General features: G+C 41.5%; 1 protein-coding gene across 1 annotated transcript in view; it reads left to right on the forward strand.

Annotated features, from left to right (window-relative positions):
- The window catches only part of LOC139467121 (fibropellin-1-like), a 29894-nt gene extending 12747 nt beyond the window's left edge, over positions 1-17147 (forward strand). Inside the window, exons 5-13 of the mRNA XM_071248842.1 lie at positions 438-554; positions 3267-3383; positions 5408-5524; positions 8685-8801; positions 9357-9473; positions 9972-10091; positions 12405-12509; positions 15283-15393; positions 16853-17147. Coding sequence (XP_071104943.1) covers positions 438-554; positions 3267-3383; positions 5408-5524; positions 8685-8801; positions 9357-9473; positions 9972-10091; positions 12405-12509; positions 15283-15393; positions 16853-16929 — 998 coding nt within the window. The 3' untranslated portion in view covers positions 16930-17147. The remainder of the gene's footprint in view (positions 1-437; positions 555-3266; positions 3384-5407; positions 5525-8684; positions 8802-9356; positions 9474-9971; positions 10092-12404; positions 12510-15282; positions 15394-16852) is intronic.
- The last annotated feature ends 207 nt before the right edge of the window (positions 17148-17354 follow it).

Below are 17354 nucleotides of genomic sequence, written 5' to 3' on the forward strand. Positions count from 1 at the left end.
AACCTGGCGACTTCAATTTCAGGCAATGTTTGAAAAATATGTTGACACAGTTCTCGATTAAAATTTTGAAACCTGAACAAACGAACATTCCGGAATGTCTGATATATGGTTGAGATTGTATAGCAATGCTTCCCACATACTGTTCAACACCTCCTCCGTTCAAATGTTTATCCCACTGAAGCGAGACATAGACAATGGAATCAGTCGTACGGGCCGCAACTGTCGTTCGGAATACCCCGTGTTGACGTTTTCGAGGTTGCATGATTAGAAAACACATCCCGACTGTCACTTTCATGATCTGGTAAGCGATGCTCTGATTGGTCGGATGAAAGGTCGTTCTGACGTGTCCCGTAATGGGATGTCCTCAGATCTTTGTTTAGCGATAGCGAGAACTAGGATTTGATTTTAATGAGATTGACCAACATGAGTTGTTGTAGCCCCGACATGCGCTATCAATGGAACCGATTGCCAGAACGGAGGGTCATGCAAGTCAGACACCGAGCCCACGTATTGCGAATGCGTCCGTGGCTTTGGTGGTGGTTACTGCGAACTCGGTAAGTGTGGCGGACTTTATAATTGTACACTTATTTTGAGTTTGCTGGTCTCGTTCAGCAATATTTATATTGAGTTCACTTGATGTAGTTTGGTATAATGGATGTGGAGTTATACTGGTGTAACTTAGCAGGATGTATATTGAGTTATACTGGTGTAGTTTAGCAAGATATGTATGGAGTTATACTGGTGTAGTTTAGCATGATGTATATTGAGTTATATTGGTGTAGTTTAGCAAGATATGTATGGAGTTATACTGGTGTAACTTAGCAGGATGTATATTGAGTTTTATCATATAATGGGTAGGTTTCTCGGCAGGATAAAGCCAACGGATAAAAACGATATCCGTTGGAGTCATGTATGCGGATAGAGATGCAAATATCAAAGGTCAAGTAGGGACTACTTTCACTGTTTATAAACAAACATGGCGACGCCCTCGTAATTCGGGGATCGAGTCAGAATTAACCATCTGCAATCTGGATAAACTACAGGGATAATTGCTATCATTATTAAGACAGAGTCTTATATACTGAAAATCAGTGTCTAACTGTGACGTAGATAAGGTATTTTATAAGTTTTGGCAACTTTGGAGATATAAATTTCGAAACAATTTTGCGAGGGCACGAGGCCTAGCCAAGCGGGATCAGTAGCCTTATCTGTGCTTGTAGACCTCTGCAGCTTGAAACCTTCTCCACAAATTAAAATAGTTGGATTTGGCCGAAATATATGTGAATTGTTATCTTGTTTCGTTTTGTCGCTGTGTGTACATCTGACTACACTTCTTACGTTATGACAGGACAGACCGACTGTCAACAAGGTCTGAACGTGGCCGTGACGTCTCAGAGACTAGGGTTAGAGTAGCTTCCCTTTGACAAAGGGCAGTTACTGTAGCGAACAGACCGATGGATTGCCGCAAAAGGCAATTAAAAACAATTGTTGTTTTGCGTTTATGTTGCTTCGCCACTGTATAAGAAACAGATTTCAGTTGGAACTATATTGGCTGCTGTCACTGTCCGACTGACACGTCACTTACCCTCTGACGTAATAAATATTAATGCGCGCATTGCAGGAAAACTCGCAATGTTTCGGTTATGTTTGTGAGAGAGGGAAAGCGATTTTTAAGCACAGAATTAAAGAATGACATTATATGATAAAGAGGTTATCACGCTTGTGTGTTTGGGGATGGTAAATATCCTGTATTAGGAATAAACACTATGTATTTAGCTCGCCAAGGCTCGCTAAATACAACGTTTATTCCTAATGCAGGATATTTACCATCTCCAAACACACTCGCGTGATAACCTCTATATATTGGTGTAGTTTAGCAAGATATGTATGGAGTTATATTGGTGTAACTTAGCATGATGTATATTGAGTTATATTGGTGTAGTTTAGCAAGATATGTATGGAGTTATACTGGTGTAACTTAGCAGGATGTATATTGAGTTATATTGGTGTAGTTTAGCAAGATATGTATGGAGTTATACTGGTGTAGTTTAGCATGATGTATATTGAGTTATATTGGTGTAGTTTAGCAAGATATGTATGGAGTTATATTGGTGTACTTAGCATGATGTATATTGAGTTATATTGGTGTAGTTTAGCAAGATATGTATGGAGTTATACTGGTGTAACTTAGCAGGATGTATATTGAGTTATATTGGTGTAGTTTAGCAAGATATGTATGGAGTTATACTGGTGTAGTTTAGCATGATGTATATTGAGTTATATTGGTGTAGTTTAGCAAGATATGTATGGAGTTATACTGGTGTAGTTTAGCATGATGTATATTTAGTTATATCGGTGTAGTGTAACAAGATGTGTATTGACTTGTATTTATTAGAGAGTTGAGAGCATTATGAGGAATAAATTGGGGTGACAAAGGCTTTAGCACGTTGGGTTCTGTCTGTCAAAGCTTTTGACTAAGAAACGGTTCCAGGTTCATGATATCCCGTGAGAATTTACGTCATTCTGAAGCAGACCTCTGATTTGTTAAGCGATTTGTACTCATGGATGGGCCTTAGGTTCATCACTATCAGTCAGAGACTAGCGAGAGGTCAAAGCAGATGAAAAACTTAACGTCTGAGTAGTGGAAAACTCTCTAAAGTTTTATGTATTACTGACACGTATTCACCATACTTAGCACCAGACGATGTTCACTTCTTCCCTAAAGTGCCATTATAGCTGTCTGCTGACAAGCATTATGCAAAATATGGTGACGTTATTTCTGCTGTGGAGGTATGTTTACACCTCCAGGAGAAAGCCTTCTACATCTGTGGGATCCAGACATTCCAACATCGTTGGCAGAAATGGGTATACCTTTGAGGGGATGATTATGAAAAATTATAAGCAATCAACTCCATTTATGCAATCCATCATACTTCGGCTTACAACTTTTCAGAAACCTCTAGTCTTCGCATAGAAGTCCCATGTTACTGTAATCTGTGCGGATCCGTGAACATCCGGGGTAGAATAGATCTTAAGCAACCCATGCTTGCCGTAAAAGGCGACTAATGGGATGGGGTGGTCAGTCTCGCTGACTTGGTTGATCCCAATTGCGAGGATCGATGTTCATGATATTAATCACTTGATTGTCTGGTCCAGACTCGATTATTTACAGACCGCCGTCATATAGCTGGAATATTGCTGAGTGCGGCGTTAAAAAACCAACCAACCCATGTTACTGTTGAACTATCATGGTTTTGACGTTGTAGCTCCAATGTGCACTGTCGATGGAAATGAATGCAAACATGGAGGGTCCTGTGTCACAACCGAGAATCCATTCAACTGCTCATGCATCAACGGGTACCATGGGAAGCAGTGTGAGATAGGTATGGCACCAGGATTTCTTTCAAACTTTTGCCCCATGTGCTACACATAGTTTATACGTACACGCTATCATTCAAGAAGACATGAACCTTTCAGTGAATAACAACGTCCTCGTGGTTATGCACCTGATGAAAGGCAAGCTGTATCCCTGGAATGTCGCTAGGAACAATACAGTCAACTACGGTTATAACGAACTCAAAGGGAATACTAATTCTAATTCGTTATAACCGTAGTTCGTTATAAGCATATGTATAATATATATATATATATATATATACAGTAAAGTACGTTTATAACGAACACGCTTATAACGACCTGACGGATATAACGAACTGATTTTATTGTCCCGACTATTTGATATAGTTATGTTGTATATATGCTTATAACGAACTACGGTTATAACAAACTAAAGGTAGTGGCCCCTTCGAGTTCGTTATAACCGTAGTTTACTATATATACATATATATACACACACACACACACACACACACACAAAAAAAAAAAATTCGGGTGCAAGAAACAGTTCGTTAAACCCGGAAGTTCGTTATAAGCCTTTTAGTTCAATGTATAAATGTTGTTATCCATAAAACGGTTCTTGTCTTTTTGCCATATATACTTTTTGAGTACATATTGCCATTTAGAAAGTGGTCAAATGTGTTAAATCGGAAGACTCGGTGGATGAGTGGGTTAGATCACTGACTTGTGCTGGCGATTTGGTGCCTCACTCTGAGAATGTGGGTTCGAATCACGGATGGGACTCAACCCCAAAAGGTTCCAGAATTTGTACTTTACTATGGAAATGTTATTTCCAATATAACAATTGTTACATAAAAGAATGTGTTATTCATAAAAACAAGCATGGTTTCATGTTCCTTGATCTTCTAAATGCCTACCAAGGAATTCACGTGCATTCATGCCCTTGCCCTGAATGAGTGAGTATGGTTTTACGCCGCTTTTAGCAATATTCCAGCAATGATACGACGGGGGACACCAGAAATGGGTATCACACATGGTACTCATGTAGGGAAATTCAATCTAACCCGGGTCTTCGGCGTGACGGTCGAACGCTTTGCCCACAAGGCTACCCAACCGCCCCAAAGTATTGTTAAACACTGTTGTAATTATATTATATTGTTTCTGTTAAGATTCAGTAGAAGTTCGTAACATTGTGTTTTGACAATAATGAGATATCAGGAAGGTATTACTATCAAATGTAAGCAGTGTTGTGGAAGTTACTATATATTTATGCTGTGCGAGTCAAAAGTAATCTGGAATCTTCTAGAACAGCTATAGACTAACCCTGCATGGGATGGCACTTTCTAGAAGGAATTATAGACTATAATATCATATATAAGACAATAGACTTGTGAAAAAGCTCATAGAATATTTCGATAATACTTTTTTTGGTTATTTCAAATATTTTCTCGAAATTTCGTGGCGGCTGACACCGGGATGGGATTCAGATATTGCATCCATGTCGGGAATCGAACCCAGGTCTTCAGCGTGACGAGCGAACGCTTTAACCACAAGGCTACCCGACCGACCCTCGCCATGAATGTGCCCTTCGCTGTTTATGTATATCCAACTAACGATACAGTGAAGCAAATTGTTATATATCACAAGAGGACTTACGTTTATGTTCTAAGGTAGATTTTACTTCTGTTACCTACGGTTATAAGGAACTCAAAGGAACCACTAATTTATGTTCGTTATAACCGTAGTCCATTATATGCGTACAGTAAACCATGTTAAACGAACACGCTTATAACGAACTGACGGATATAACGAACTGTTTTGGGGTCCCATCCATTTGCTTTTTATATGTTGTATATATGCAGATAACGGACTACGGTTATAACGAACTAAAAAAAGTGGTTCATTTGAGTTCGTTACAACCGTAGTTGACTGTCATACAGCATATATGTTGGCGGGACCCCTAAACAGTTCGTTATATCCGTTCGTTCGTTATGAGCGTGTTCGTTAAATCAGTTTACTTTATTTGAATATCATGGTTTTGTCGTTGTAGCACCGGTGTGCACTGCTGATGGAAATGAATGTCAAAACGGAGGGTCATGTAACAAAACACATTCCCCCTCCAGCTGCACATGCGTCAACGGTTACCATGGGCAGCACTGTGAAATAGGTATGGGACCAGGATTGACCTCTTTTCCAACTTTTACCTTATCTGTTAAATAAAGTTAATATGGACACATGTTCTCTTACGCCCCCTCAATGTTCACATGCATGTTGATATATTCCCAACTAACGATGGATTAAGTGAATATTATTCCAATGTTACATTTTAAATGATAAACTAAATTAATTAAACGTCTATACTTTTAATTGATATAAAAAAAACTAAATTAATCATAAACCATACGATCGATTAACCAAACACAATCGACATGTGTTGATGGCAGCGGCAAAGATGGATGGTTGGTTGTTTGTTGAACGCCGCACTCAGCAATATTCCAGCTATATGACGGCGGTGTGTAGATAATCGAGTCTGGAAAAGGCAATCCAGTGATTGATATCATGAGCATCGATCTGCGCAATTGGGATCGATGACATGCATCAACGAGGTCAGCGAGCCTGACCACCCGATCCCGTTAGTCGCCTCTTGCGATAAGCATAGTCACCTTTTACGGCAAGCATGGGTTGCTGAAGACCTTTTCTACCCCGGAGCGGCGAAGATGGAGCTTGTGGATGAGGATGCAATCCAGATTCTCAGTTTTGGTTGGTATTACAATTTCTTTGGGCTACAAACATTTCTAAACGTAATACAATGGGAAATCTGGGTTTTTAAATTCCGTTCCTTTGTAGTTCCAGTTTATTCATACCTCATTATTTTGGCGAATGTACATGTAATATAGACACCAGCCAAAAGTCTGAGGAAGGCACCAATCTTGTTGATCAATAATTACTGATTTAATCATCTTCGCGACGCAGGGGGATTTACTGACTGTAAAAGTGCAGTTTCCACCCTTGTCGAACTAGGCTGGAAATCCGGAGTTATGTTTTGACTGGACTTATGGGTTTATGCATTGTCCAATCAGATCGCGTAACGCAATCGACATCCGGTTCGTAAACGGCCGTGCAACTCGGCGTGATCAGATATTTTTCAAATCTTTTCATGTTTTTTAATCAAAGCGCTCACGTGATTTGATGCACTTTGCGAAGTAAGACCCGTTTTATTACAAAATAGATCTTGATTTTTAATCAGATCGTCTTGACTGCACCGTCATTTTCTTTGAAGCAAATGCATATGATATGACTTATGGAATCTGATTGGTCAAATAGGAGGGACACGGAAGGGCCACTGGTGGCGTTTCAGAAATTCAACAAACCTAACCCAACAAACCCAAAACATGAGGCTTGCGTGCATGTTGGCTCTCTAATATCCCCGTATGAATGAAAATAATAATGAAGTATGACATGTACAAACATCGTGTATCCGTAAAGCTTTTTGTAAACATATGAATAACCAGTGTGTTTAGTGTTACTAATGTTAAAAGTTAATTGCCTCTTCTATGCTGTTTGTTACAAAGTGGACAAGACGTTAAAAGATGGTACTTGTTGTTACCCTGTCTGGCGCTCGGCATTAAGGGGCTAAAACAAGGACTGGTCGGCTTGGAGTCAGTATACTGTGTCTGAGTGGGGTATTCATGTTAAACTGCTGCATGGTATCTCAGTGAGCTAGCACTATAAATCGGCATCAGTCCGAACTAGTAAAAGCAGCCACACAAACACACAAACGTACATGCACGTCGCTATATAAGTGCAATAGTCTTGGACGCGACGTTAAACCCAATTTCACCTCACCTCACCTTACAAAGTGGACAAAAGGAAGTAGCTCTTTGGCAAGTTCCTTTTTGGATTATGTATCACTTACCCCATTTTTTATGTTAAGATAATTAAGAATTTTTTTCTCTAATTTGAAGGTGATAACATTCTCAAACATTTGCAAACATTTTGATACGTTGTATACACCCTGAATATTCCATATAACAATTACAGATTATAACACTCACAATAGTTGACATCGATGGCGTCATAATGGAAGGGAGATAATCCACGTGTAAGCTTTATTGCTTTGAAACGTGCGCATCATGATAACCTTATTTATACCCTCCAAGAAACAAAGGAAGTTATCTTTAAATATCAAAGAAAACATGTCATACTATAAGGGTAACACTATTTTTCAGGGCATTATCATTTACAGAAGCCCGAGGTCTTCCATTAACTTGTGATTATAGCTAAAATGGATGGATTTTTATATCAAATAAAAAGAAACAACAATATCGGGTTTGAAACATTTACTGCAATCAACACGAATGTCAGAAGAGCGAGGTCTTCCATTAACTTGTTATTATAGCTAAAATGGATGGATTTTTTTTATCAAATATAAAGAAACAACAATATCGGGTTTGAAACATTTACCGCAATCAACACGAATATCACTGATCCACTCTTACAAATATGGAAACGTCAAAGAACAAACCAGATGACGTCACTATTGAACGTGACATCACGATCCTATCCTATGACGTCACCTAACAACGGGCGTGATAATGGCCCGTCGTCAAGCAATATGAGGGAATTATCAAGTTACAGAGGCCCGCTCATTTCTGATAACATGCGGGCGGTTTAATGACAATTCTATCCATTTTAGCTATAAAACTTGATAATGCCATCATATGGCTTGACGACGGGCCATTATTACGCCCGTTGTAAGGTGACGTCACGTTCGATAGTGACGTCATCTGGTTTGTTCTCTGACGTTTCCATATTTGTAAAAGTGGATCAGTGACGTTCGTGTTGATTGCAGTGAATGTTTCCAAAACGATATTGTTTCTTTTCATCTTACAGCAAATTCCATCAATTTTAGCTATTATGAGGGTAACGATATTTTTCAGGGCATTATCATTTGCAGAAGCCCTCGGTCTTTTCAACCGCCCTCCTTCGTCGGGCAGTTAATGGAAGACCTCGGGCTTCTGCAAATGATAATGCCCTGAAAAATATCGTTAACCTTATATTCTATTCATTTTAGCTTCAAATATATATAAAGTTACTTTATTCAAAGAAGTAATACCGTCGAGGTGTAATAATTATGTAGCGTCTGCCCAGAGAGCGGATTGTCGGTGGTTCGATCTCTTGGCCGCGTCATACGAAAAAACGTTAAATGATGGTAGTTGTTGTTACCCTGCCTGGTGCTGAGTGGGATATCCATGTTTTAATCTGCAATAATCTGCAACGCGTCTTTTCACCTCACACAGATAATTCATATTTACATTCTTTTCCAGCTCCTATGTGCACTGCGGTTGGAACTGAATGTGAAAACGGCGGCACATGCGATACAGGAAGTGGTATATACGTCTGCACATGCGTGAATGGCTACCACGGACACACGTGTGAAATGGGTATGTATAAACGACATTAAGGGAATATTATAACTATTCTCCACACTTCACATTTGCGCAATGTTCTTCCCGTGATGATCGCATGGTAGAATTGGTCTTCAACAACCCATGCTTGTCGTGAGAGGCGACTAACGGAGCGGGTGATCAGGCTCGCTGGATTGGTTAATGCATGTCATCGATTCCAATTGTGAAGATCGATGTTCATGATGTCCATCGGAAATGGGATTCTGCAAAATAAGACCAAGAATTGACCCGTGAAGATTCCGGGGTAGTATAGGTCTTCAGCAACCCATGCTTGCCGTAAAACGCGGCTATGCTTGACGCAAAGGGCACTTAACGGGATCGGGTGATCAGGCTCGCTGGATTGGTTAATGCATGTCATCGATCCCAATTGTGTAGATCGATGTTCATGATGTCAATCACTCGATTGTCTGGCCCAGACTCGATTATTTACAGATCGCCGTCATACAGCTGGAATTTTGCTAAGTGAGGCGTGAAGCAAAAAACAAACAAACAAATTGTGTCTCCCAACGTGTCAATGTAGCTCTCTTCCAGCTCCCGTGTGTACTTCCGGCGGAAGTGAATGCAAGAACAGCGGAACATGTAATACAACGGGCGCCATGTACATCTGCTCATGCGTGAACGGTTACCATGGAGCCACATGTGAACATGGTGAGTGAGTGAGTGAGTGAGTGTCCTTTGACGCCGCTTTTAGCAAACTTCAAGCAATAGCACGGCAGGAATGGGCTTCAAACATTGTACATGTGTGGAAAATCGAACCCGGGCCTTTGTGTGAACATGGTAGCGTTATGTGTATAGTCAGAATTGTGTTACAATAATGTTTCATAACTTAAAGATTATTTATCTGAATCACTCCATATCCCGATGCAATACAAACGAAAAGCAATGTCTCTGTCCTTTGAATAATATTTTGTGTTCTGTCATCACGTAGACCAATCAGATTTCATCATTCTGACATTGAGGTATGAAACTTAATTATGTCAGTGTGTCGTCATAAAAGTTTCGCAGGAATAGTACAGCCCTAATTTGACGTATCATTTCAGAGTCACGTGCCCTAACAATGTCGGGTACGTTAACATATATTATGTTGAAAATGCTTTTGAAATAAAATGACTCAGAACTTGACCAACTTGATCTGTTTCGTTGAAGCTCCGGTTTGTACTATTGACGGAAGTGAATGCCAAAATGATGGGACATGCGACACGTCAAACTCCACTCACTACTTTTGTGAATGCGTCAGTGGTTACAATGGAGGTCTATGCGAAACAGGTGCGCTGTCGTCTGCTGTATCAACAATCATCCAGAACTTCATCAGAATATCAATCATAATATATATGTCGTGATATGTATGGTGGATGCCCACTGAGGGATCGACCAGTTAATGTTCTTGGAGGAGGAGGATGGGGATTTGTGGGGAGGGAGTATAGATATGTCGGTGTGGGTGTGGGTGTGGGTGTGGGTGGTGATGTTTGCCAATACTGAACGTGATGAAAAGCTAATATCGGAGATATGGTTAACACAGAACTTGACGGTAAAGCTTAGTATCAGAGATAAGGCTGACATAGAACTTGATGATAAGCTGATATCGGAGATATGGTTAACATAGAACTTGACGGTATAGCTTAGTATCAGAGATAAGGCTGACATGGGGCGTGACGGTAAGGCTTGATATCAGAGACAAGGCTGACATAGGGCTTGATGGTAAGGCTTGATATCAGAGACAAGGCTGACATAGGGCTTGATGGTAAGGCTTGATATCAGAGACAAGGCTGACATAGGGCTTGATGGTAAGGCTTGATATCAGATATAAGGCTGACAAATGAACATAGAAAGGGTCGCATTATAAATTTCTATTTGTAATATATGATATTTATTACTCGAAAACACACTCGGCTCGTAATCTTTATTTTTCTTGAAACTGCGCTGACCATAGTTGCGAAATCTAAACTGGGCGGCAAAAGAAAGTATAGGTCGAGTTCCATGATCGATAAAAAAATAACAAGAAGAGGTTTTGTTGTGAATTATAATAGAATCTAGGGAGGGATAACAAATGATTGATCAACCACAGTTTGAATGAAATTGTGCAATCACAGGCAATATAAGCTCAAGGTAAACAATGGTGGGGTAAGAAATTTCATTTTCAAAAGTTGTCTGAAATGTCACCAAAAAATTGTCAGACAAACTACAAGTCGACACAGTTGCCTTCAATAGCGTGTATGACCTCAAGCTGCCTCAATGCATGCTGTGATACGCCGCCTCATCGATGACGTCAGTCTTCTGATGACGTGGACTGGAATCCGTTGCCACTCGTCTCTCAGGGCCTGCTGCAATTCTTGTCTGTTGACGGGAAGCTGATGGCGTGCCCTCATCTGCCTGTCAAGATGGTCCCACAGATATTCAATAGGATTCAAATCGGGTGAGTGGGCAGGCCAGGGCAAAACGTCAACGTTCTGCTGGTTTAGAAAGTTCCGAGTCTTGCAGTACGGGGCCTGACATTGTCGTGTTGAAACAATATCCCCTGCTGTTGGTTTTGTAAGCACAACTGGCTACAACACTTGGTGTCTGTACTGCACGGCGTTCAGGTTTCCCTGTATAATCACCAAATCAGTCTTCTGATCTCCACAAATACCGCCCCACACCATGACACCTCCCCCGCCGAATGGATGGACCTCTCGAATACACGCCAGGGCAAACATTCCCCTCTACGTCGATAAACTCGTTCTCTGCCGTCATTTCGAAACAAGTTAACCGACTTTGATCAGTACACAACACTCAACGCAAATTTCTCACTTGCCAGCGTCTAACCTGCCTCGCCCATCGCATTCTCAGGCGTCGATGTTGAGCAGTCAGTACCATTCCTAGGAAAGAACGATACGCTCGGATTCCGTCAGCACGAAGTCGTCGTAGTACTGTACGTTGGCTTATGGGATGTCCCAACGCTGTGTTGCTGCCGTTGCCGTCGCCGTTACAAATCTGTTTCGCAGGTAAATGAGCCGTATCTGACCGTCTTCCAGTCACTCGGGGTCGTCCGGTTCTAGGCCTGTCCTGTGTCCTCCCTGTCTGCCTGTACCGTTGAATCAGCCTGGCTACTGTCAATGGTGTACAACCAAACCTTCTGGCAATATGGACCTGTGTTTGGACCCCCATTTCGGCCATACCGATGGCTCTTTCTCTCTGCTCCTGTGACAGTCGTGGCATTTCTTTTGTGTGCTTTCATCGCGTGTGGTTATACCCTGCAGACGGACACATTTATACAGCTAACATGCACGTGCAGTTTATGCCATAGGCGGGAAACCTGTTTCACCATTTTTTTTGTCATCGCACGAGTGCCGTCAAAGGTGGCGCGTTCGGGTGAGGTGTTTTTGGGTACCTGTTCCTTGGGCAGTCATATCCCCAATACCCACTTTCCACTAGTTATCGCTGTTTTTAGGAAAATTACAAATTGCCAACCTATACTTTCTTGTGCCGCTTAGTTTATATCGCAATCGTTCAGTAGGTACGTGACTGGATGACACAAATACTTCACATAGATGTCGTAGCTTCTTCAAGATAGATGAAGATTAACAGATTCATCTCTTGCAGCCCCTGCATGCACACCTAACGGAAGGGAATGCCAGAACGGAGGGTCGTGTAAAGACTATGTATGCAACTGTGTCGGTGGCTATGGAGACGACACGTGTGGAACGGGTGAGCATCACGCGAAGGGCTGCATACCCATGATGCTTGTGTACACATAACATTAGACCCGTGAAGATCCGGGTAGAATAGGTCTTCAGCAACCTACGCTTGTCGTAAGGGACGATTAACGGGATCGGGTGGTCAGGCTCGCTGACTTGGTAGATGCATGTCATCGTATCTCAATTGTGTGGATCGATGCTCATGATGTCAATCACTTGGTTGTCTGGTCCAGATGCCATTATTTACATAGCGCCCTCATATAGCTGGGATATTGCTGAGTGGGACGTTAATCAACAAACAAACAAACAAAAACAGATATCATTATGTAGTGGCACGTGGTCCTGTGCACAGCGCACAGGTCACAAATCAGGTGCAGTAAAGCAACGCTTATCTCCATTATTATCATGTTTTTTCATGTTTGAAAGGTTTGAAAGTTACACTTATTATCTGCAGGGTGGAGATACAGGTGATTAACACTTTATTAATACATTCATGGAGTAATACGGAGAATACACACCAGGAACACATTCATGGAGTAATACGGAGAATAGACACCAGGAATACATTCATGAGACAATACAGAGAATATACACCGGGAATCACATTCACTGTGTAATGCAGAGAATACACACCAGAAATACATTCATGGAGTAATACGGAGAATAGACACCAGGAATACATTCATGGAGTAATACGGAGAATATACACCAGGAATACATTCATGGAGTAACACAGAGAATATACACCAGGAATACATTCATGGAGTAATACGGAGAATATACACCAGGAATACATTCATGGAGTAACACAGGGAATATACACCAGGAATACATTCATGGAGTAACACAGAGAATAGACACCAGGAATACATTCATGGAGTAACACAGAGAATAGACACCAGGAATACATTCATGAGACAATACAGAGAATACACACCGGGAATCACATTCACTGTGTAATGCAGAGAATACACACCAGAAATACATTCATGGAGTAATACGGAGAATAGACACCAGGAATACATTCATGGAGTAACACAGAATATACACCATGAATACATTCATGGAGTAATACGGAAAATAGACACCAGGAATACATTCATGGAGTAACACAGAGAATATACACCAGGAATTCATTCATGGGACAATACAGAGAATATACACCAGGGATACAATCGTGAATTAACACAGAGAATACACACCAGGAATACATTCATGGAGTAACACAGAGAATATACACCAGGGAATTCATTCATGGGACAATACAGAGAATATACACCAGGGATACAATCGTGAATTAACACAGAGAATACACACCAGGAATACATTCATGGGACAATACAGAGAATACACACAAGTATTACATTCATAGGACAATACAGAGAATACACACCAGGAATACAATCGTGAATTAACACAGAGAATACACACCAGGAATACATTCATGGGACAATACAGAGAATACACACAAGTATTACATTCATAGGACAATACAGAGAATACACACCAGGAATACAATCGTGAATTAATACAGAGAATACACACCAGGAATACATCCATGGGGTTATACAGAGAATACACACCAGGGCCCACTTTCACAAAGCGATCTTAGCGCTAAGATGATCTCAAATCCCATACTTTAACATAGGCTTACAATAGTCGTTGCGCTGAGATTGTTTTGTGCAAGTGGGCCCAGGAATACATTCATGGTGTAATACAGAAAAGTCACCCCGCGAATACATCTCGAGCTGTTCATGAATGTACTCTAACGGGAACAATGGAAGATGCGCCAGTAAAATATACCTAGCGAAGGTCTCTCGGGAACTTGCTGTATCTTGCTGTGTCACTGCTGCTGTTCCTGCTGCATCTCAGTTAGTCAAAGCGTTCGACGTCGTTACTCCTGCATCTGTTAGTCAAAGCGTTCGACGTCGTTACTCCTGCATCTGTTAGTCAAAGCGTTCGACGTCGTTACTCCTGCATCTGTTAGTCAAAGCGTTCGACGTCGTTACTCCTGCATCTGTTAGTCAAAGCGTTCGACGTCGTTACTCCTGCATCTGTTAGTCAAAGAGTTCGACGTCGTTACTCCTCCATCTGTTAGTCAATGAGTTCGACGGCATTACTTTTGCATCTGTTAGTTTAACGTCCTGGGTGCGGATTCTCTCGGACTTCACAAAATAATAAAGCAAATACAATCTTCAGGATGTTTACCTCAGTGACCTGGTGGCTTTCACTCGTCACGATATGGCTGAAATATTGCCGAGGTGACGTAAAGCATTACCTCACTCACTCACTGGTGGCTTTCAATCGAGTGCTTGAGTTGGGTTTAACGTCGCTTTTAACAGTATTCTAGTTATATCATGGCGTGTCAGCTTAATGTGGGAGGAAAGTCCGATGCAGGTCTCAGACGTTTACAACTAGCACGGGTAGGGTGCTGACAAACCTAGAAACATAATCGGGGCGAACCGGGATTCCCACAATCATCTGTTTCTAGCGTTCCCAAGGGACGCAACTCTGCGCCTTAGACGACTGGGCCACCCGTGCTCACTAATAAACACGTGATGGAGTGAGGTGAAATAGGCGTGACGTCGCGTTCAATATATTTGCACTTATATAGCACGTGTGCGTGTGTGGGCGTGCGTGTGTGGGTGTGGGTGCTGACACGCCATGATATAACTACAGACACATGCAAGAGTTTAACAAAGGAAATCTGCTTTGAAATTATTCAACCCATTCAATATTTTGTTTTGTCAAATGTCTATTTACACAACAATATATATTTCTAGAGCCCGTGTGCACCACTGGAGGAAAGCAGTGTCAGAACGGAGGCACGTGCATCACGAGCACCGTGCCGTACTGGTGCACGTGCGTGAAGGGCTACACGGGCAATCTATGCGGTGAGTATCAAACACGATTAACACAAAACTTACATCCAAGAAAACAATATATTCGATCTTGTCAACCGGACCAATTCTTGACCAACTCGTGTTATTCCGGGACAAGCCGAAGAGCGACTCGTACCCCTTTCGTGGTCAACCATATCATGTTTGACCTTTTTGTCCTATCCAGGTCCACTCTGATCAGTCTGTCAGCTGATACCTATGATGTAGTGATGTTGCATTATTTGATATTTAATTGATGGTCAGGTCCAAACTCGACTGTTCTCATTCCTCCGTCTTACGGCAGGAGTACTGCTGTACGGCGCCATGTTTTATTGTGTTTGTTTGTCTGTTTGTTTGTTTATTTGTTGTTTAACGCCGCACTCTGCAATATTGCCGTTGTATGACAGCGGTCTGTAAATAATAATGTCTGAACCAGACAATCCAGTGATTGACATCATGAGCATCGATCCACTAAATTGGGATACGATGACATGCATCAACCAAGTCAGCGAGCCTGACCACCCGATCACGCTAGTCGCCTCTTACGACAAGCGTAGTCGCCCTTTACTGCAAGCATGGGTTGCAGAAGACTTATTCTACCCCGGATCTTCACGGGTCGTCGTAACAAACTCTTTCTATTTCATTAACGCTGATTGAGTGAGTGGCTGGTGCTGCCAGTGGGGCAGACTATGCTTACCTTTTCAGCGAACACCGGATGGCATCACTGATTTCCAGTCGTCTAAGGCGCCGCGATTCGCTGTGCAGAGTTGCGTCCCTTGGGCACGCCAGAAACCTATGATTGTGGGTTCGAATCCCGGTTCGCCCCGATTATGTTTCTAGTTTTGTCAGCACCATACCCGTGCTCGTGGGTTTCACCGAAGTGGTAAACGTCTAAGACCTGCATCACTTCGGGCTTTCCTCCCACATTAAGCTGTCAGGTGGCAATACTGGAATACTGTTAAAAGCGCCGTTAAACCCAACTCACTCACTCACTCACTCTGAATATGCCTTGTTTCTAGAGACAGCTCAAGAGAACAGATATGGCATTTATGCAGCTGATACTGTTCTGGGCATTCCTTGGAGAATATGTATCCCCAGGCTGCTGACCAGCTTGTGACGGTTGAAAAGAATTTCCTTCAAGAGAAAATATTTGTTTTCAATTCAAGGAAAGTAACTATATATTTCAATTCCATGTCATGTCATGTCATGTCATGGCTTTCCTCCCACATTAAGCTGACATGCCGTGATATAACTGGAATACTGTTAAAAGCGGCTTTAAACCCAACTCACTCACTCACTCACCAACTCGAGTGACATTGTCTGTGTTAGATGTGTTGTAGGATTCGTTTACAGACAAAGAAGATAATCCTGTAAGACCAATGCCATATATAGCAAGAATGCGCTTCTATCGCTGGAGTCTAAAAAAAAAGATTCCGTGTTTTGGGAGCTTCTCTTACGACTTGTTTCATTCCAGAAAATGGGGCTGAAGGTCTGACAGTCGTGATGTGGACTATTGTGGCGTCTCTAGCTGCAAGCTTCTATCTCTTGTAATAAACATCTTCATGTGAGATCGTTGTCTGAAATGCTATTCCTGTGGGTAATGTTTCATAATGGATATTCCTTCTTCACATTTGTACTGTTTGCCCTCGTTTGTTGTACTTGTTAAGATATTAAATTATATACAGAAACAAGATTGAAGCATACAACAAAGACATCTTAACTTATTTCCGAATACATAGAGGAAGTTTCATGTATACATAGAGGAAGTTTCATGTATACATAGAGGAAGTTTCATGTATACATAGAGGAAGTTTCATGTATACATAGAGGAAGTTTCATGTTTGGAGTGAAAATTGTTCCTCTCATTGAGTGACGGGGGAAAAGGAGATATTTGCACGAAGGAGTATATCTCATTTCCCCCGTCACGACATGAGAGAAACATGGTATTCTCGACACAAATGTAATATCCTATTTAT

The sequence above is a fragment of the Haliotis cracherodii genome, unplaced genomic scaffold (genome assembly GCF_022045235.1).
Source record: "Haliotis cracherodii isolate W230 unplaced genomic scaffold, xgHalCrac1.p SCAF_19, whole genome shotgun sequence".
NCBI classification, from domain to species: Eukaryota; Metazoa; Mollusca; class Gastropoda; order Lepetellida; family Haliotidae; genus Haliotis; species Haliotis cracherodii.